This window comes from Parasteatoda tepidariorum, chromosome 3 (assembly GCF_043381705.1).
Source record: "Parasteatoda tepidariorum isolate YZ-2023 chromosome 3, CAS_Ptep_4.0, whole genome shotgun sequence".
In the NCBI taxonomy this organism is placed as follows: domain Eukaryota; kingdom Metazoa; phylum Arthropoda; class Arachnida; order Araneae; family Theridiidae; genus Parasteatoda; species Parasteatoda tepidariorum.
In genome coordinates this window covers 60,656,625-60,679,588 of record NC_092206.1, presented here as the reverse complement: position 1 = coordinate 60,679,588, position 22,964 = coordinate 60,656,625, and the positions used below count along the sequence as shown (strand labels likewise).

Here is a 22,964-nt window from a genome sequence, read left to right as displayed (position 1 = left end):
GGATGAAATTTTATTTAAAAAAACCGGGAAAAAAAAAGATATAATCTTTTCTTCAGCCCACACGGTTATTTTTTAATAAAATTTCACCCTTTTTTTTCTTTTTTTTTAAAACTGTTTGTTATTTTTTTACTTATTATTCCCCCCCTTTTTTTTTAATTTGTCTATTATTTTTCTTTGTTTTTTTCTTCATTTTGAACATATATATATATATATATATTCTTCTTCTTAGCAAATTTGTGTTAACTGTTAGATTAATATATCTATTTTTAAGGCATTTTTATTTTATTTTCCCATATCGGTAAATTTGTTTCGTGTTTTTTTTTTCTTTCATCTCAAACTCATTTTCAATTGCATTTTCATTTTTTAGTGATATAGACACATTATAAAGAGTAATTTTTTTTATCTTAGGATAATTATTCTTTATTTCGAATTATCACTATTTAAAGAAATGTGTCCTGAAGAGAATCTTTACGCTTTCCCATACACTTTCTTTGTTTTATNAGTGAATATATATATATATATATATATATAAAAGAGAAAACGAGATTGAAGAAATATCTCGAATTATTAGTGAGGCAGGTGGAATGAAAAAATATTAAAACCGGTTTGATTGCCTGGTGAAACATGGAGGTGATCGCCTGGTGACTTTCAATTTTGTTTCCACCTGAAAGGAGACAGTTTCTGATCTTTTCAAACTGGCTTTCCTGCTTCTTAACTGTTGAGTCGTAGGATTTCGCGATTTTGTTTTTTCCTCGTTTAAGTATTAATTTGTGACCCCCAAATGTACATATTTTTTTTACTTAATTTTTGATAAGGATTCCAACAATATTTTTAAGGGTGCTGATTACGGAATACTCTGCGTATTTTGAATAGTGGTATGCACAGATATTTGATCTTGCATATGTGAAGGAGTGTGGAGAATTCTTTTGTAGGTGCTGTATAATTTTAACCAAGATAATAGAGTTTTATATTCTTCCAATTTTGTTTCTTCATAATTATACATACTTAGGTTGAAACTAAATAGTTTCGATGGTAATATCATTGGTTTCTTTTTAAATAATAATTATAGTAATTTAAACGTAATAGTAATAAAAACTAAATAATAATAATAGTGAAGGGAAAATTCTTTTAAAATAAATATTTTAAAATTTCTATTTTGGCTGTCGTCTTTCCTGTTGATGAAATATTTTCATGACGTTTGGTAAGTAAGAAAGCAAAACAATTTTTAGATAAAATAAGAGGAATAGTGTCCTAATTGAAGAGCCGTAAGTCGGAAAAAATATTAAAAAGTTTTAAGTAGTTATTCATGTTTATATGGCATCTTTTAAAAATGTAAAACTAGGTAGCAAATAATTGAAGATGCAAAAAAAGAAAAAAGAAAGAAAGTAGTGGGGACTGGTTGTTCAGGTGAGAGGTATATTACAAAATCTGCTGGACAATAGTTCCCCGCTTTTAACGTTTCTGATATTGAATCAAAATGTTTGAAGTTTTTTTTATTTTTTTTTATTTTAAATCTTACCCCTTATTTAATTACGTATTCTTTATTAAACATAATTATGTTTTTAGTTTAAACAAAAAATAGATAATTGCAGTTTTTGTACATTTATAGGGTTTGTATCTGGAGTACAAAATTACTATGACAAATGATCAACACAGCTTATGGTTTAAGCATTTTTCAGCAGATGAGTTTTGTAAGTATATTTTTTTTTTGTTATATTATCTTCTCTATCTATGCCTATTTTTATCTATTGTCTTCGTCTATTGTAAATACATTATTGTCTTCTAAGTATGGTTTCAATTCTGAAATGACTTCAATTGAATATTGTTAAGACTGCAGAGAAAAAAAATCGATTTCATGTTTATAGAGTTATTCCTAACATTCTATGTTTATTAGGTTATTTCATGAATTTTAAACTCTAAGGTATGCAATATAATCTTATAACTAAATATTAATTGTTTTGTATATTTTTAGACATATTGCAGATCGACATTTGTTTTTTGGTACTCTACATTGCTTTACTTGTCTTGTCGTTTATTGAAGCTGGTAAGATATTCTTATGGCAATAAATTCTAACATTTAGTTTAAAAATGTGTTTACTTTAGAGTGATGGTTCTCTTTGGGTACCGGTACGTCAACAGCCCGCTGACTCCCAGATAAGGCTCTTGTCTTAAGAAACCAGGCCTTAAGAATCGTCTTTTAGTCTAAGAGTTAAGTTTATCCAATAATTCGAAAAAACGTGTACATACATAATAATTAAAATCCTCGAAAAGTGAAGGAAAAATCTGTGCAAAAACGTTTTCATGTTTTGCCCAAACGCTGCTGATATCAGTAGGAGCAAAAGAAAAATTAAATTAATCTAAAATCGCTTTGTTTGAGAATGTAGCTTAAAAAGTGTTTTCTCACCCTCATTGGACAATCTGGTGTTTTGATGATTTTAATCCCTTACTTTCTTTTTTCAACCTCAATAATGAGCGATAAGTGTTGAAAGCATTTTTTCCCCTTCATTTAAATATTAATTTAAGTGGCAAAAGTTATTTCATTTCCGTCTCTAAAAGGATTCTAAAAATGTGTAGAGTGTAAAATGTAATCGTGGAAGGTGTGATAACTTTATAATTTTATCATAAGTTTAAGCTTATCTAATTTTAAGTTTATTATTGATTGTAGTTTTGTAGCTGGCAACTATAACACATTAAATCAAAATAAATTATGCAAGCTAATACCACTACACTCTCAGAAAAATAGGTTAAAAGTTGAACAATGATATCAATACTTGAAGCCATAATGCGTGAATTTGCTGCAATAGGGTGCTCAGTTCAGCCATGTTTCTGTTCCGTTCAAGTTAAACCATTAATAGCATAATAATTTTAAAACATAATGGTTTGCAAATTTATTGCAATCATAATAAGGTGTAAACTATGTTTTCGTTCCGTTCAAGTTGAGCCTTATAACATATAATCAAGTTTAATGGGTACTATAATTAATAATTAGTTAATTTTTAATTCTCTAGCTATATTAAGGTTGCATGAAATTAGAACGATATTATTGTAAAAAGCGCTCAATAATTTCTATCAGAGTAACGTATGCCTTCAATTGTTTTTCTCTTTACCTCGCATATACACAGTTCGAGTATGAGTTTAGGTTGAATTTTTAAGTCTCGTGGGAGTTTCCCCAAGTTCTTAGCGCCAAGTTCCTTACTTTTTGATCACCTAATCACGATACTGTTGTAACATTTAAATTTGAAGAACTTTTCATTGATTTGCAGATGCTCTTCGATCCAGACATTTGTTTCATCGCACTTACGCTCTCTACCTTACTTCAGTGATTCTGGAATGTTGTGGTTTATCATTTATGTGTGCCTATTATGCGAATCATGCCAAGGAAGGATATGCTGAAATGGAACTCAAACTCTTGGGTAAACTTTATAGATTGTCACTTTAACCATTTTTTAAAAATAGTGTCGACTCTTGATATGACTACTTCTGTTTCCAAATAAAACTAGAACAACGAACTATCCGCCTCCGGAGACCAGTTGGTCTGCCTTTTTAAGTATGTAGAATTCCGAGTATCTCGAGATTTAAAATCGTATAGTCGAATATCAACACAAAGTATAAGTATATAAGTGAGGCTGATGGCGTTAATTTTTGCCTCTTATATGTACGCATTTACAAATTTTAGGTTTTTTTCGAGTATTTTTCAGATTTGACGAAAATGGGTGTAGTAGTGAATTTGTTTAAAAAAAAGATTATGTCTCCTGAATACTGATATGTTAGTATTTTAAACAAAAACTTGTCATTAGCTTAATGGCGCTGTTGAAGAAGGGTAAAAATCATAATCTAGTAATTGAGTAGTTACATTAAAAGTCCCTTTCTTTAGTCCTTACATTTATACAACACGGCACATTTAATTGGTAATTAAAATGGAATTTTATTTGCAATTAGTTTTCTCTAACCTTTTTAATGTCAAGGCGGGAGACTGTGTTGCTAGTTTTCTTAATATTGAGACCCAGCAGTTGAGCCTTAACTGATATAAAACTTAAATTTGAATACTCAAATATATAATTTATGTATACGTTTAAAGCATCTATCCCCTGTATGATCGCCTTTGGCTTTTACTTAGGGACCATGTGTTGGCGAATGTTTTTTTCAAGTTGTCACCCACACAAAAATTGGCCTCTCTTTGACTGATAAGTACTAATTTCAATATCATTATGTCAAAAATATAGGCAATTAAAAATAAATCGCAATCTTTTTAAAATTTAGCTAATTTATATTATTTTCGCATTGGTCAATATCTTCGTTACCCAAACAAAATTTAACAACACTCACGAACTCTCGTATTCAATAACATTCGCTATGTATAATATTCATGATATTGTATTTTTGATCAATAATGACCACAAAATTATCGTATACGATAATTATAAACACTGATCACAATATTGATGCTACATCTACACGTATTACACCTACACATGCTACACCTACACGTATTATCGGGAGCCGGTGACATTGAAAATATGGACATATAACAATATATCACGATATTTTTTTCAATTTAGCCGTTATTTTTACATTAATCAATAAATTAGTCAATTTATATTATTTTTGCATTACTCATATTTCTGTTACCCAAACAAAATTTAACAATACTCCAGATAATGATTGTACTCAATAATAAAAGCTATGTATAATTTTCATGACATAATTTTTTTGAAACTATTCCGTAAAAGGGGGCCGTAAAAAATTGCCAAATCGTGGTGTGCGAATTCAGAACCACAAAGGCAACCGTTCATCTCAACGGTTAGTATAAGGAATATCGGGAGCAAAGACACTTTACCTTAAGAACATCAGTGTAGGTATACCAGGCAGTAGAACTTCACCTTAAAAACACATTAGTGTAGGGTATACCGAGCAGTGACACTTAACCTTAAAAGAAAGAAAATATTACTCTAAGTTATACCGGGTAATGGCACTCACATCCCTTGATTAATCAGGCCATTAAAAATAATAACCAAAGATTATTATCAGAGTCTGATAAAGGCAAGGGCATATGGGGCAGTTGCCCCAAGCCCCACGTCAGAGGGGGGGGGGGAAATCGAATTGAAAGCTTATTTTAGGTTTCCTGCATTAATGAACTTTTTTTTAAACAAAATATCAGTACAGTGTAAAATCCGTCAGTTTTATGTTAGCTTCTTCAGTAATATATCGTATGAACACAAAAATATATGTTTCGTAAATCCATGGCTTTCTATTGCGGAATTCAGCTAAATTTTCGCAATTACAATGGACAAATGTGGCTAATTAGAAGCCTGTATTTTTACATGTAGCAAAATGCGATGTGTTTACAAAAATACAGGCTTTTGATTGGCTTAAGTGAGCCGTGCAATTGCGAAATTTTAGCTGAATTCCGCCCTAATGTCAGCAAGCATATGTATCTTTCGCAGCTAGATGACAAAGTTAACAATCAGAAACCTGCATTCGGCATGATTGACATAGAATTGTCGGAACATCATTAAAATGGACAAAACGATAATTCGCCTGACCATTGGAGGGAGGGGGGACATTATAACTATTTTAGGTTCAAGTCAATTTTCTTGTTATATATTTATAATGAGGTGAAGAATTTAAATACCTCCATAAAGTTCAATTCCTCATTACTGAAGTAGTGAAAAAGAGCCCCTCCCCCCAAAGAAGTTTTTGCCCCGGGCCCCAATTAGGCTAAGTCGGGCCCTGATTATTATTGCTTGATTATTATGTTTGGTGTTTTATTTTTATCCAATAATACTCATATTAACTAACAGATTAATAATAAATAGCCCTACTTTTTTTATTTTGTAACTACCGAAGAGACAATAAACAATTTCTGCACCTTAAGCAAAAATATTATTTATAAATAATTAATCCATAATTTTCTGATTTCCTTTAAATATTTTACATGAGATTTGAAATTTCGTATTTATAAATAATTTTATTTAAATATAGTAAGATATATTTTATGCCTATTTATTTAGACTTTTATAAGCCGGAAAAATTCTATCTTAATTGGGGAGGATATTGATGAGGAATTTTCTGGATAAGGAAGCTGCACTAGCTACATTTTGTGTCGTCAATAAATTTCATGCCAATTCTGAAAGGAAATTGAAAGACAGCACATTGAAATCAAGCAAATGCCATTTTGTACCACAATTTTTCCCCCTCCTATAAACTTGAAAATTCTTCCCTCTCTGGACTTTTCAGGTTTATTGGCATGCATTTTATACACGGGATTTTAATCATATCGTAGTACTAATTTCCCCCCCCCCCGTAAACGTCGAGGAATAGTTAAATTTAAAAGATGATCGAAGTAGTAAAAAAATGTGAACAAAATGGCATACAAATGCCATTTTGTACCATAATTTTTCCCCCTCCTATAAACTTAAAAATTCTTCCCTCTCTGGACTTTTCAGGTTTATTGGCGTGTATTTTATACACGGGATTTTAATCATATCGTAGTACTAATTTTTTTCCCCCGTAAACGTCGAGGAATAGTTAAATTTAAAAGATGATCGAAATAGTAAAAAAATGCAAGGAAGAAAGTCTGGTGAATAAAGAGGATGGAATAAATGAATAGATCATTCTAGACCAGAAAATCTAGATTTTCAGCTAGTAGCCAGTAGCCGGTAGACTCCAAACAGTTAAGTAGCTACTTTTTTCTCGAACCTAATGAGTCAGTGACCGATGTCGATTGATCCTTTTCACTTAAACCTTTTTTTTCTTAACTTGCATTAAATTATCTATATATATTTCACAAAATCATATAAGAAATAATCTACGCTATAAAAAGTTAATTCAACAATAAAACTAATATAAATATGTCATAAAATTTAGTTATAATATACTGACTTTAAAAAAACATAATTTAAAATATTTGGGGAGGCTTAATACATTTAATACGTATACATTACAATTTAAACACATGTGAATTGCTAAAGAATTCTCCCTTCACATGAATCCTTCCTTCACAAATTGATGAATTCTGAAAGATCAAAATTTTGAATGGTGACATTGGACATTTTAATGAAAATTCTGTTTTCCAGAGTTTTTTTTTACATTAATGTATTCTTATCATTTAAAGATTTTCGAAAAAAATAAATAAAACACGATGGGAAAAAGTGTACGGTTGCTTATTTAATTTAAATCGCTACCTTTTTTGTTGACTCGCCTTATGGAGTGTTTATTTTAAGGTCTTGAACAATTCAAACAAGCTCTAACAATTTTTATCGAGTTGTCAAAGACATATGAGATCTCGTTTTTCCGTAAGGTAGATACCTCGAGTTTTGTATCCAATAGCTATCTTCGATTCGTCCAAACTTTTTCAAATTCTGTCCTTTGTGCGCATTCATATCTTTTGATTTCAACTATTCTGATATATTCGAATTTAGCCATTTATGCCACCTATTTAAAATCGGCATGAATTTTCAGGATAACCCAATATGTAAAATAATTGTTAATGAAATTATGTTTCAGTAGCACGAGCACGATAAAAAAAGGTAACCATTAGTATCACTATAAAAATTTTCTTCTCTTCATTTTTTAGGAAAAGTGATTGAAGCTCTCAGTACATTGTTTTTGCTTGCTTTGCTGATTTTCATTGCTAAGGGCTATACAGTCACAAGAGGAAGATTACGCAACAAAACATTGTTTAAAATATTTGCCTTTTTGTTCTTGTATATTCTTGTGTATGCAGTGCTATTCTTATATGAAAAACAAGTAAGTCTTTATTAAATGTTTAAATTAACATTTTAATTAAACCTGGAAGCATGCACCACTTGAAATACATAATAACTAATAATCAATCTGTCGTATAGTGGCAGGAAAAAAATCTTTTTTACAATTTTTCTGTTCTAAATAAGTTAAAGAATAATGCAATGATGTTGTTTAGACAAAAAATTATATCGGTTGAAAAATCATTTAGTGAAAAATAAAAGAAGGTAAAAATGTTAATCAGTTGTTTAGGAAATCAGTTATGTCTGAACAAACTTTAAAATGAGTCACAAAGTTCGTCAAGAGATGGCTCTTCTGACTGGAAAACTATACTTCCGTTAATTTCAACGAAACTGCTTGTTTGGACATCTGTTAATAATGTCTTTATACCACATCCCGCTGAAATTGCTAAAGGCTCTAGTTGACAAATCTTCAACTAATTCTAAAACTCAGTGACATTACCCGTTTTCTCTTCACAGAATTAAAAAAAAAAAAAAATTCTATCTTTTTTCTCTTTTGGACTTGATTTTTAAAATTATCGGTTATTTGTGAGACATCCCGTTATAGTGTTAAAACTTAATACAGTATGTCTAGTTTTTTTAACTTAAATAAATTGCTCTCAATAATTTTTCTTTCCAGTTCTTTGACCCAGGAAAGGTTTTATACATTTATGAAAGTCCAGCTGGTTATGGCATTATTGGATTACGCTTAGTTGGTTGGGCTTGGTTTGTGTATGCTGTCATTTTTACAATGATACACTATCCCGAGAAATCAAACTTCTACACTAAGCTATTCTTACTCTATTCCATATGGTAAGCAAAAATTTTAAATTTCTAACATTTTGTAATCGAAAGGAATGTTTGCATGACACTAATTCTCTAACAGTCTTGAGAGGCAGCGCTACACACTGTGTTTAATATTTTGTAAACATAATCAAAGGCTAAAATTAAAGCGATTGTTGTTAATTTAAGCGCAATGTTCAGACGAATTGAATTAAAATTTCGATTTCAATTGTATTTATCCTTACGTCACAGATTTAAAATACATTGTCGAAAAAGTACCCAAATTAAATTTTTATAGTAGTATAAATAATTTGTGTTAGGTTAAACGCACCACGCTGATAAAGGCGGTGGTTTTGTCTAAGATAGCAGATTAAATACATAAAGGTGGAAAAAAATAAAGACATTTTTAGACAGGGATAGAGCGTTTGCCTCCCAATGAAGTTCGATTCCCAACTATAGCTGATCGTTACGAATTTTGTTCCCTGCTCGTGCCGATCACAGTGATGACATAAAATATTCTCAATGGTTGACGGATCAATCCTCAATGGTCCCGGATTAAGTTAGAATCCCCTTGCCGTCGGGATAATCCTGAAATTTTTTATTGTGTTACGCGAATGTGAGATAATTCTATCAAAAATAAATAGCATGAATAAATAAATAAATAAGGTAAGGTAATAAGGTAAACTAGTTTAAACTAATTTAGCATGCTTAAACATCACAGATTTGATGGTTCCTAAATTATTTCCAAAAATAGTTTTAACATACAAAACAAAGAAAATGAAAATATTTTCAATCGAATGGGAAGTTTACGTGATTTCAAATATTTATTAGATATAAATGGCTAAGAATAGTTATTAAAAAATATGTCTTTAAATTATTATTGTCACAAAATTTATTGTTTTCTAATTATTATCGTATGTATACGGGTTTTTTTTCAAGGAGAAAGAAAGCACTCAAAGTAATACGCAAGAATATTTTTGGAGATTTTGAACACCCTTCTCTTTCTCTTGACACATCTTCTCTTCCCTTCCCCCCCAAAAAAAGCATAACGCAACATTCCTGCAGAATTTTTATTTAATTTTTTTCACTAACTGGCATTAGTTTCGCAACTCAAAAAGTTGAAGCATTCTTTTGTTAGGGATTTTAGATTTTTATGTAAATATTTTTTACATTCTTTATTTCCCTTTTCAACAAATAATTGCAAAACGCAATCTCCATTCTGTTATTAGAGGCTTCAATTGAATTACACGTAGTACTTTACATTTTTTAAGCATATAAATACACTCTATAAGAAAAAAATCGACGCACCAAAAAGGAGTTGTCCGATGGAAACGAAAATTGGTGGATAGGAAGACAATGTACAGAATAGTAAATGATTAAAATTTCAGAACAATTGAATAATTTATTACAGAGTTACAGTAACAAGTTCAATAAGGTGTTGACCTGCCTCTAGCCTGTATACAAGCTGCCACACGGCGTGGCATAGACCGATAAAGCTCCCGGATTGTCACTTGCGGTACTTCCTGCCAAATTCGATCCAATTGTTGAACGAGGTCATCAACATTCCGTGCCAGATGCAATCGCCTTCCCATCATAACCCAGACATGCTCGATGGGAGAGAGATCTGGTGATCTGGCAGGCCAAGGAAGAGTTTGACAAACTAGCAGACAGTTCATAGCAACACGTACTGTGGTCTGGTATTGTCCTGCTGAAAAACCAGCCCAGGGTGCTGCAAAAGGAACGGTAGCAAAACAGGTCTTAGGATGTCGTCGACGTACNTGGGAGAGAGATCTGGTAATCTGGCAGGCCAAGGAAGAGTTTGACAAGCTTGCAGACAGTTCATAGCAACACGTGATGTGGTCTGGCATTGTCCTGCTGAAAAACCAGCCCAGGGTGCTGCAAAAAGAACGGTAACAAAACAGGTCTTAGGATGTCGTCGACGTACCGCAGTGCAGTAAGTGTGCCTCTAATGACGACCAAAGGGGTCCGGCTGTCAAAGGAAATGGCACCCCAGACCATAATGCCTTGTTGAGGGCCGGTGTGGAGGGCACTAGTGAAGGCAGGATCCGCCCCTCTGCCCTGTGCGTCTCCAAACACGTCTTCGATGATCGTCAGGAGACAGTTGAAAGCGGAATTCGTCGCTAAAGACTATACGTCCCCAGTCGGCATCATTCCAGCCTGATCGAGCGTCGATTTTGCTCGTCTTAGTGCGTTCTTGGTGCGTCGATTTTTTTGTTATAGAGTGTATACTCGTTTAAAGACTACTTTTTTAATATGTAAAACTGTTTGTTTTCTTTCTAGGTTCCTCTCAGCTCCAGTCGTTATTCTGATTTCAACTTTTGTTGTGCCAAAGTGGGTTCGAGAGAAACTTCTCAACACTGTGGAACTTTTCATTTCAATATCAGCTCACTTCGTTTTCTTTGTAAGGATGAGAAAATACTCATATAACTTCCATATATATTTAAGAACTATTTTTTTAATAAAATTTAATAATACCATTCATTATTTAATAAATAATATTATAAGGGGTTATGTTTTACGTTTGTCTCTGCTTAAGATTAAAATTTATAATTATTGATAATTTTTTTAGTTAAAAATTAGCAATGAATATTTTGAAACTCTTTTAAAAAGCTTTTCTACATTCCAAAGGTTTTAGCATGATAACTTATTCAAGATAATTATGGTTAAAAATTTTAATACTTTATAAAATAAACTTTTTTTTTAACTATCAATAAAAAGATTAAAGATAATAATGCGATATTGGTTAATTGAGGCTTTTAGTTGGGTTTTGATGAGTTTTTGGTTGGGCATATTATATATATATATATAATATGCCCAGCCAAAGCTTACCACGGCTAGAGAAGGGCTTTGATTCAAAGGCGGGATTTCCTTATGACAGTGTCTTAGAAAATTCACTCCACTATAACGTTCCTGAGGGGCTGGATAGTCTGGTTGGTAGGACACTGGGCCCATGCCCAAGAGTTCGTGAGTTCGCTCCCAGGTCGGCCGAAAACTTCCCGTGTAGTAAATGGTGACTGATGCACGTTAAATCTGTCGAGTCGCAAAGTCCTCCATGTTCCCATAGTAAATCAATACCTCTGGGGGTACTGATCCAGGAGTTTCCTTGTCTTTTGGATTGGTTCGAAATTACAAGGCTACGGAGTTGAACATTAGTAGTCGTAAACCCAAAATTGGGTCGGCTGCTCAACGACGGATATAAAATAAAATATAACGTTCCCGACAATTACAAAAGTCTACGCGCAGTTGAGGAGCATGCTGCGGTGGCAATGTAATTACTACCACCATTTCCTCTTAGATCTAAATCATAGTAATTCAAGCCCATGCTCCGGAACAGTCTTAGAATCATCCACAAGGATGAATCTCAGAGCGTTGTATATTAGTGCAGTGCTAGAAAAACGTTGACAGTCAAATCATATCTGAAAAATATAAGTTTTAATATGCATTGTTTTTTCTGAAACTTTAATTTTTAAAAATTTATTTTCAGGTTTTGACAAGACCCGCAAAAGCAAACAAGAACTTTCCTTATCACGTGAGAACATCTCAAGTACGTATTTTTCACTGTTATAACACCAGTACAGTGTTTTGAGTATTTTATCTATTGTAATAGCCGTTAATAGCGTGGCCAACAAGAGGGTCATGGTCCCAGATATTTAGTTAAAAGAAGATTTAATTGATGACTAAGAACACTAAAGTTTTACTGTTATTTTTATTAGAACGGCATTTTTTAATGGATAAATAGTTATTCAAACAAAATATTTTACGAAGCAAAAATATGATTCTAGAACAAATCCATCAATAAGAAACTGTTTTACTATACAAATTTAATCACACATTTCATTTTAGATCATTAAAATTTAACTATTCTTTGCCTTTAAAAATTTAAGGTTGGAAATAATTAGGTTTTTAACCTAAAATAATTTTCACTGGCATTACATAGAAAGGATTTTAAAATATGGATTTATATATTTCTTTCCAATTTGTGTCTCCCTCCCTTTTTTTTAAAAATAAATTACTTTTTATTTTACCTTCTGCAGTAATTACCCTCCTCTTTTAGGGGACCCAGAATCGTGTTATTTGCCCCGGGCATCCAAGAATCGTTGCATGCCATTTAATACTAGAGTATATTAGGAAATAAGTAATTCTAATATGCAGTCAAGTAATGGCTCTTTATAAGTTGCATACAACTTTATTTCTTCAGCAATACAATTTAAGTTGTAAACACATATCAATGTAAAAAGTGTTAACCTATACTTTTTCAGCTATTATTTAATGTGTTTATTTTTAAAATTTATTATCCCAACTTGAAGATAAAATAATGTGCCAGATTGAGGCAGTGGTGTAGGAAGACATCAGATGTCGATCAGCTGACACTTTTTCACAATGCGCGTCGTGTAATTTTAATGCAGTTACTGAAGCTAAATATTTTTTTAAAGTTTTGTTCTGTTGAAGACTTAACAAACAGAGTTAACATTACAAAAATTAAGTAATATATCAATACAGAAAAATCAGTAATTTTCTTAAATATTCTTATGAAGATAGGATTTATTATTTATTATACATGTTTTCATTTTGCGAATCAGTATGCACTCTGAATCCTAATACTACATTCGTTGATCTGCGTATAGAATTTTTTTCCCCTCCCAGGTTGCAAATTTTATTTATTTACTTTTTTTAAATATACCAACTACGATAAGCTTGTAATTCAGGACCATAAAAATATTATTGCAATACGTATAAAAGCATGTAAGTGTGTTAAATACAATGTAATTAATGAGGAAAATATGAATTAAAAGTTAAAAAACAAGTTAATGATATAGAATGTCAATTCATAATCCGATTAATTTTTTAAATTTTTTTTAAAGATTGTTACACCGTTTTGAAACTAATTAAATTCTACCACTTTAAAAAACTATGTTGACATTTAATCCATTGTTTAAGCGAATATGGTTGCTTACTGTGTAAATTTGATTTAGACTTAAATATTTGAATTTCGCAATTTGAATGAACTAAATTAACCTTCACTAGAAACTCACTTCATTTTAATTATTACTTTTGCTAACTACATTTATTATTGTATAAATAACTCCGAACTGGAATTATGATTTGATCTTAAAAAATAAACACCGGGAATATTTGTTATTTGTCACAAACAAATTGAAACATCAAAACTAAAAATTATTCGATTCAATGATCACAAAATTTTAAATCATATTAAGACAGATCTAGTTTCCGATTATATCACTTAACTTATTCTAATAATTTAGCTCGGATACATTTAAAACTTAACCCACAAACTCATATTCATCATTTTTACTTACATTATTTCTACTTAATTATAGTTACTTTAAAAACTTATCGCCAAAGATATTATTTAGCAATAATACAAAAAAAAATTCCTTATTGATCTAAAGCAGTTATTTAGTATAAATTCATTAAACTACATATTTTGAGAGCGCAGTTTTATGAAGTTTTATTTTAAAGGAATAAAGGAAAATATAACTTATTTATTAAAAAGCGAATATATTTTATTTATCAGCTTTTGGTTGTTAAACGGTATTTATATTTTATCAAATAATTTTTATCAAGTAATATCTTGTGGTTACTTTATATAATAAAGGAACTTCATTTTTAATTTTAAGCCTTTAACTTAAAATTATTATAACCATAATAATAGTAATAAAGAATGATGGTAAAAGTGGGTATATAATAAACGCATTCTATTTGTAAATGCCGTAAATAAAAGAACAAATAAATAACTTACATAAGTATAACTTATTTCTAAGAAGTTCCTTGAAAACTATCTTTGATAAGCTTTATAATTTTCTCAACGTAGAAGTAAAATTATAAGAAAATTGATGTAACTCTTTCATTTCAGTTTTGAGGGTTCATAAAAAATACCATCATTTCTGTCGTAGAAATAAATTATAACATTTTCGACTAATAAGCTGAAGTGACAGTTTAAATTTATTTTTCTAATAGATCATTTCGATGGATTATTAAAAACAACAAAATAAAACAATTCTATGTTACATTTTAATACATAGATTTGTGAAGCTGCTCACTGTAATTAATATAAAGATTTATCAAAATAATCGAAATTAATTTATGAAAAAGTACGATACCGAAATTTTTGAAAGAAAAGGCATTTATTAATTTTCATTAAAACTTACAACATAACAACAGATTGAGACAAGTTTACTTTACAAAATTTTATTAAACACAAAAATACAGAAAATTATGGTTATCTAGAAGATATATTCATGCTGGCTAACCCTGGGAGGTTTTCGCTTTTTTCCTCTCCATGTAATGCTAATGCGGGTTAGTTTTTTAATACTTTAATTAACTATAACTACACTAATTAAAGTTTGCAGTGCAGAAATTTCTACTCAGAAAACTCTTCTCCATGAAGGGCAAAGGAGGGTCAGGGAAGAGAAATTAAAATAACACATTAATGACATACTTTGTTCTATCGATATAAAAGAGCGAAAAATTGTGAATAAAAATTGCATTACACATTTTTAATATGAATTCGAAAAATTTCTCGTTATAAAATGCATAAGATATTGCATAATTACTACTCTTAATATATATTTTTAGAATATTGCGAAAAAAAGTTTTAAAAAGTGTATTAATTAGGAATTACAGATTAATATTAAAGCAATTAAAAAAAACTAATAGTTTCAAAATCTAGAGAATCAACTAAGGAATCAGGACTGAAAACATCAAAACCAGTTTGACTGTCTGAAGTAACAAGGCGAAGCATAACTCTAAGTATTAAAACTTATTTTTATTTTTTAATTTATCGTGATGAAATTTTGTGGTGTTTATAATAATCACATTTCTCATTCTTTCTATTTCATCTGGCAATCAAACTAGTTTCAATATTTTCAGTGTTGCTTTCCTTAGCATCGATTAATTATATTTTGATACCGTTTGTATTTTTCTCTCGTGAATATTAATTATGTCCACTGTTCTTTTACTTCCTTTTTTTTAAAAAAAGAATTTTACAATACATGCGCATATTTTCATATTTTTCTTCGTTTACTGATTTAAATAAAAGTTTCATAATACTTTAGTGTTCTTGTGTATTTACATTAAAGCCCTAAAAACAGGGCTAAGTGCTTGTTCATGTTTGGATGATGTGTGGTCTTGTGTACTAGCTATTTTTTTTCCCTTACCGTGGAGAAACAAACTATCCCAGCTGTTGGAGTAATTAAAATTATTTATGGAATGGAAAAATTGCAACCTTTTCAATTTTTTTAATGTATATGTTTTTTTAAACTTACAAATGAGTGTACGATATATTTTTTAAAAAAAAAGGAAAACTGCAGTTTTATGATGCCTATAGTATATTGGAAGATCTTTACGTCATTGTCTCGATTTGAATTAATCTCACTTGATTCGGAAGCTAAATGTTTTAATTTTGAAACATCTTTAAAAAACAAGGGAAAAAGTTTTTTAAAAAAGGGGAATAATGTATTTAAAAAATAAATTCCACTCTCAAAATGAATAAAAACAAGAAAACTATTACTACTAAGTAAATAAAATGCATATAGAATGAACGAATTATTAGCGAATATAATTTTCATAATAAATTACAAGCTTATAAATAAAAAGTAAGCTATCGGTTTTTAAAACGCTTTCCATATCATTTCTTCAAAAGGACAGAGAGAGAAAAAGATTTTCAAAAAGAGTTGAACAAAGTAAAGTATTTGGCAAGGAGGGAGCAAGACCACCTACAGAGTATATTAGACCTCAATCGTCTTTTGGAGAATGAACTTGGGGGTGGAAGTTGCCTTCCTCCCTTACTCAAAGGTAGAAAGTGACTTGAATTTCAAAGGCAATATTACAAAAATTAATAAAGGATAAAAAAAATTGACCTACATTTTCGTGGTACATAACGAAAATTCATGTAAAATATACATTAAGAATTTGAGAATTTTATTGGTCCATTTAAAGTAGAATGATCAAACCTCATTCAGTAGGAATGTATCTAAAGTTCGTAAAATTCATGAATTGTATTTTGTTTTTGTCAAGAGTCCCGCAGTGGATTGATCGTTAAGACACGGTTCCCAGCAGATCACCGAAGTCAAGCATCACTGGCTACGGTCAGTGTGCGGGTGGGTGACCACTTGGATCAGTCTGCGTAGGGACCGAGGGTGTGCGGTATTGGTCTTCGTTAAACTGTGCTACCGTAAAGTGCTGGACTTCGCACGCAGGTCGTCGGGCTACTGAAGCGTGCCATCCCCTCCGCAGAGGATCAAAATTGTGATGGCATGCCTTCGGATCATCCTCCGGGATGTTTCCCAGACCGTCGCCAATAGCCCATTGTGCAGCTCTAGTGCGACGCAAATTAACAACAACAACAGGAAAGATTGAAAAAATTATTATTATTTTTTTTTTAATTGATCACTCCGATTCCTACACAAGAAAAATCGATTCAAAGTATGACAAGCCCGCCATAGACTTTACATGTTAAAAGCAGAATTGAGGAGTCTGCTTGGTTCGACACTTTTCTCCCGGCAACCACGATTGGGGAAACGACTTTCTGATCATATGAGCTCGCCCCGTGCTCTTTGCTTGCCAAGATTTTACATATATTTTTTTGATTACTGTTGGCAATAGATTTTGAATTTGATTAATTGATTATAGAACAAAATATTTGTTTGCTTTTCTTTGCCTTGTTTTTTATGCGTTGTTCTGTGTTAATTTTCAATTTTTTCTTTCTAAAGATATTTTTGGGAGTTCTTTTTTGAACTTTTTTAGATTATTTTGAAAGTGGATTAAGTTTCGTACTTATTTTAAACTACTTATTTCTGTTATCATGTATTTGATTAGTTCAAGGTGGAGAAAACCCAAGGGGAGAATGACTAAACGGCGACGCGCCTCATCGTTGAATGCTAAAAAACGATGGGGGAAAAATAATTCTAATAGTGATACAGTAAACGATATAAATACAGCTACATCATCTGAATCAACCACAGCTATAGGATTATTAGATTCTAATAATGAAAATGTACCTGTTAGAGATCCTAACGTTGAGGTAACTAATTATAACATCGTCAGCACAGCTGGTCTTCTCTTATGAAGAATATCAATTGTAATAAATGTGGCAAAAATGCTCTTACTGTTGAAGAACATACAAATTTTGGTTTTGCTAAAAAATTAGAATTAGTATGCAAAAATTGTTCTAAAAGCTTTGGATCAACGTACTCCAGTGAAAGAGAGAGTTCTAGCAAAACTTATGATGTAAATTGCAAGCTAGTGTCTGCTTTCTTGGAGATTGGAAAAGGATTTAAAATGAACTTATATAATTCCTGATTTATTTAATTTCTCGATTGTCTTAATGATTTTTTTTTCAATTTTTGTCAAAGATTATGAAATGGCATTTTTTAAAAGAGAATATAATATTTCTAGAAACAATGTTCTGAACAAATTATGCAAAGGACAAACCTTTATAAAATATTGTATTGTAGTATTTCTTATACTGTTTCCCCTGTTTTTCAAATCAAAATAAAATAACTAAGTTTTTTAGTAAAGGGATAAGTTTCCTTAATAACCATTTTCAACTTTTATAGCAGTTCTTTTAAGTTTTAATCTCGAAATAAACCATGATTCGTCTTATTTTAGTCATCTTCATTCATGCTCCAAAAATAAATTTATAACTGGATTAGATGTAGCATAATGACTGCAAATTTAGTTGTTGGACGATTATCTATAATCCTAATTTAAGATTCTTAATAACATAACAATGACAAATCTTAGATATTTTAAAAATAGTCTTCTGTAGGTTATAAAGTTCACAATTATCTAAATATACTTTTTTTGTAGAGTCGAAATTCAGCCGAAAGAAGGTTGATTATTTAGGGTTCCATAGCTGAAAAAAATTTGGGTATAGCTGCATTAGAAGACACTATACTGGTAACACTTTTCCTGGCAAATTATGTTTCCCCACCATTGATATATAAAAGTTAATATTATTTTAAAAATGAAAGAAAATTGAGTTCAGGTAAGACCATGAACGAGAGTAAACCCTGAAGTTTCTAACGCCGAAAAAATATTTTCAAAATATCACACTGCAAATAATTTATTTTGGGAATACTTTTCCACTGCGAGTTACTGCAATCATTTGTTTACATTTTGAAAACAATTTTTTAGTATTTGAAACTTTAATAGATTACTTTAGGTCTACCTAAACTTAGTTTTTCTATATTTTAAATTATTTAGGCAGGTAAAAAAGAATTTGTCTTAACTTGTCTCCTGCATTATAGTGTCCTTTTGAAAGTGGTCACAAATTACTTAAATCACTACTTGTTCTAAAATCCATAGTTGATAAATGAATTTTTAGATTTCTTTTTTTTTGTACAAAAATATTTTAATTACATTATTTAATATAATAAATAGCTGTATTAAATCATAATACAATTATTTCTCGCATATTTGGATAGTTTTTTTTCTTTTCTTCACAGATTGGTGTAATGCTACAATCTAATGGCAGGACTCCAATTGGAGATAATTCATTAGACAAATTTGCCCATCATCCATATGCCCTTACATCGCCAAACCCCACACCTAATTATGCAGCTATATTTGGAATCGCTGCTGCTGCTACAGAGATAGTAAGATATACTTTTGTTGCATTTATGTTCATCAGAATTAATTCTTTTATTAAAGAAAAATATTTTTTTTTGCTCAAAAAAGGCAGAAGAATTAAAAAATAAATAATACAAGTAGGTGGAAATATATAGTTTACTACATTCAGCTCTTAAAAAAATATTATACTCATAAATTATGAAATTAGTTGTGAAGTTCGTCAACAGATGGAAGTGCTGAATGAAAAAACTATAAAAAATTGTCTTCTGCTTTTGCGGATGTTAATTCTGATCGAAATATTTGCATGAGAAATAGTTAGGCTGTCCTTAGGATTCAGCATGTTTTTGTTGCAAATAGTGGTATAGATATATCGATGGATGTAAACATAACAAACTTTTTAACTTGGTAAGAAAATATTGAGTTTTCTAAGAACGTGGTTGAATTAGTGATGTAACGAATAGTGATGGGGCCGAATATTCGATGGCTGAATACTTACTTTTTAAAAATTTCTCTTTTGATTGTAATTTTGTAATTAAAGTAATTTTCAAATTTTAAATTAAAAATGAAATAAATATTAACAAAATTGCTTTTTTAATCTTTGTATATTTAAAATTTTTTTTAACAACTTGATTTATTTTTTGTAATAATTTAAATATCTTGATGCCAATAACAAGGCAATATGGCTTTTATAAATCTAAATAATTAATGATAGCATATTTTAGTTATAGTTATACTTGTAATTTATATGCTATTTTATTTAAAATAAAAACTCATTACTACTGTTAAATGTATTCTTAACTTTCTTTTTTGTCAGAAAAATTATTAAAACCCAGAAAATTAAGAACTTTTTAAAAAGTTTCACTTTTGAAATTTTAATTTTGTAATTAAATAATTTTCAAATTTTAAATAAAATATGAAATAAATATTAACAAATTTGCTTTTTTAAACTTTCTATATTTAAAAAAAAATTTAACAGCTTGATGTATTTTTTGCTCTTGCAAGTACAGTATACAGTGAGCGTTTATTTTCTGAAGCTAATAATATATATGAAACCAAACGAAACAGACTTCTTCCTATAAATGCTGAAAAAATATTGTTCTTGCATCATAATTTTAGACTTTACAATGATAAATGATTTTTTTATACCTGTAAACCATATATCTCAAGTAGCTTGTTTTTCTAAGTATCAAGAGATCCATTAAATGGATAATTAATGTTTTACATTTATAATAAATAATTATATAATCATATATTTCTAGTGCATATTATTGATAAATAGATATTATTAAGGGAATCACAAATAAATTTTAATTGCCGATTCAGATAGTATTCACACTTCTATTTAACAAACTATATATATTTGTATTTTAATGTAAAAGATTCCAATGCTTGTTTAAATACATATGATGATAAATTTGAAACAAGTAAACGTTTTTATTTACGTAACATTATTAAATACACTTATGTATTATACAACTAAATTGAGTAAATGTTAGATTTTCTAATAATTAATGCAATGAAATGTAACTCTGCAATATTCATGATTAAATATATTTAAAAGCACATTTAAAAAAATATCTTTCTTTATTATTATGAATTTATTCAACTAAATATCTAATAATATTCATATTCAGCCGAATAACTTAATTATTCGGCCGAATAACTTAATTATTCAGCCGAATAACTTCAGTAATCGGCTAGGCAGAATATTCGGCAAAAGGGGCGAATATTCGTTACATCCCTAAGAGAAACCAGTGCAGTACATAATAATGGAGTCATTAATTTTCAACTATGGACGTGAGTTGCGTTACCACAAATCGGTTTATAAGTAAAATTTAATAGTTTTTTTAAAAATGAACTATTTAATACATTTCTTAAGTTCGTTTAGTTAAAAAAATATAGTTATTATTTTATGATATCCTTCTAATTTTTTTTTTTACAGCCACCATATGTGAATGGTACAAGACCAACGGCACCTTCTGCAGCACAAATTAATAATCAAAATGAAGCAACAACTACAACATAACCTAAAGCATTTTCCATCAGGACTAAAAATTTCTTTAGTTCAACTTTTTGAGGGACTTGATGCAAGAAAAGGGAGTATTGATCCAAAAAATCATTGACAAGAGCTTAATAAAATTTAAAAAAAAAAAAATCGGTAAGTTTTTGCTACACTATTCAACTTGCACTCCAGGATTGGTGTTACATTTGTGCCTGGCTCTTACACTTTAAAAAGATATACAACCAAGAATGCATTATTATTGTAATTATTGTTTTGGAGAATTTAGACTTACCCGATTTTTGCACTTGGTCCCTCAATTTCAAAAAAATTGTACATATGAATGTTATGATTTTTAGTTATCATTCTAGCCTTCAGGTGTTGATTGTATTTCACTCTATTTTGTAAATAGTATTCCCAATTGAATATTAAACTTTATTGTTGTTAATATGTTTAATCACCATTTTCCTTTAGGTGAGATTCAAACCATTCTAAGTTTGAAAAAATTGCATTTAGTTATGAATGGTGGTTCTTTTTTTTTTTTTTTCTTCATATTTTTTTTCCCTAGCAGCAGTCTATTGAATTATAACCTTATTAAAGTTATAGGAACATTCAAACTTCTATTATAAAATTGATCATATTAATTTTAATATTAGGATCCTAAACTTTTTTTTTTTGTTTAAAAAAAATGGGAAAATACAGAAAAATGAGTTTAAAATTTAACCAAATTAAAAACCCCATTTCATGGAGCATTTCTCTAAAACTTACAATAAGTAACGTAAAAAATATTATAAATTTGAAGATTTAAATATTTTTTTTTTGAACTAAAGTTCTTTTTTTAAGCTTTGTTTAATAATAATTGTCCTTGTTTGGACATAATTTTTAAAGCTAATTATCACACATTTAAACAAATTTGCTAAGTGAATAAATATTTTATCAAACTAATGTACAGAAATTTAAATCCATGGGATTTTTGTTTTGTTTTGTAAGTCAAAGAAAACTTTCTAACTCATCTTTGGATTGTTATAATAATGCAGAGCTGCAGTGGGTCAGGGTTAGAGTGTTCGCCTCCCAATGAGGTGAGCCAGGTTCAAATCTTAGCACTAGCTGGTTCATAAAAATTCTACTTCGGGGCTCAAACAGACGACAATGCTGACATAAAATATCCCAAGTGGTAGACTGATCATGGGTTAGAACCCCCTTGCCGTTGGCTAAGTGTGGAAGGTTTTCCTCTCCATGTAACATAAATGTGGTTTAGATCCATTAAAAAAAACCTCCATAAAGGCTAGTATGTCCTAGTACTTGATCCAGAAGTTCCTTTTTCTTCTGGGTTGGGTTCAAAATTACGAGGCCATTGAGTTGAGCATTGATAGTCACAAACTCAGAATCATGTCGGGTGTTCAATGCCGGTTATTATAGAAAATAAAGCAGAGCGCAATGAGGAACCTGCATGCTTTTTTTTTATGTTTTAAAATGAAACATCATGCCATTTTATAAAGATAGACACCAATTTAAGACCGGTGCGATAACTAGTTATTTTGTTATTAATAGTTGAAATCGCTCGATTAGCCCCGCCCCCTAAATCGCTGCTAGGTTTCCCATCTGCTCTGATGACGTCACGATACAGTACAACCACAACTCCCATCATGTGAAACGGACGGTGAAAGCATATGCCGCTCCGAGTATAAATTTTAAAAATTAGCGCCAAGCAAAAACTACAAGTGTTGCATTGTATCATGTGCAATAGTTCTACATTAAACACGCCAAATAAATTATTTTTTAGTGTACCAAAAGATGAAAAAAGACAAATTTGGTGCAAAGCCATC

The 22,964-nt window shown here is 30.2% G+C and overlaps 1 protein-coding gene across 1 annotated transcript in view; it reads left to right on the top strand.

Annotated features, from left to right (window-relative positions):
• LOC107447760 (transmembrane protein 145) overlaps positions 1–21,586 on the top strand; it is a 31,595-nt gene extending 10,009 nt beyond the window's left edge. The window contains exons 5-13 of the mRNA XM_043040603.2: positions 1,610–1,691; positions 1,973–2,044; positions 3,264–3,413; positions 7,577–7,749; positions 8,383–8,555; positions 10,827–10,947; positions 12,031–12,090; positions 19,016–19,165; positions 21,082–21,586. Of these exons, the coding sequence (XP_042896537.1) occupies positions 1,610–1,691; positions 1,973–2,044; positions 3,264–3,413; positions 7,577–7,749; positions 8,383–8,555; positions 10,827–10,947; positions 12,031–12,090; positions 19,016–19,165; positions 21,082–21,165 (1,065 nt within the window). The 3' untranslated portion in view covers positions 21,166–21,586. The remainder of the gene's footprint in view (positions 1–1,609; positions 1,692–1,972; positions 2,045–3,263; positions 3,414–7,576; positions 7,750–8,382; positions 8,556–10,826; positions 10,948–12,030; positions 12,091–19,015; positions 19,166–21,081) is intronic.
• The last annotated feature ends 1,378 nt before the right edge of the window (positions 21,587–22,964 follow it).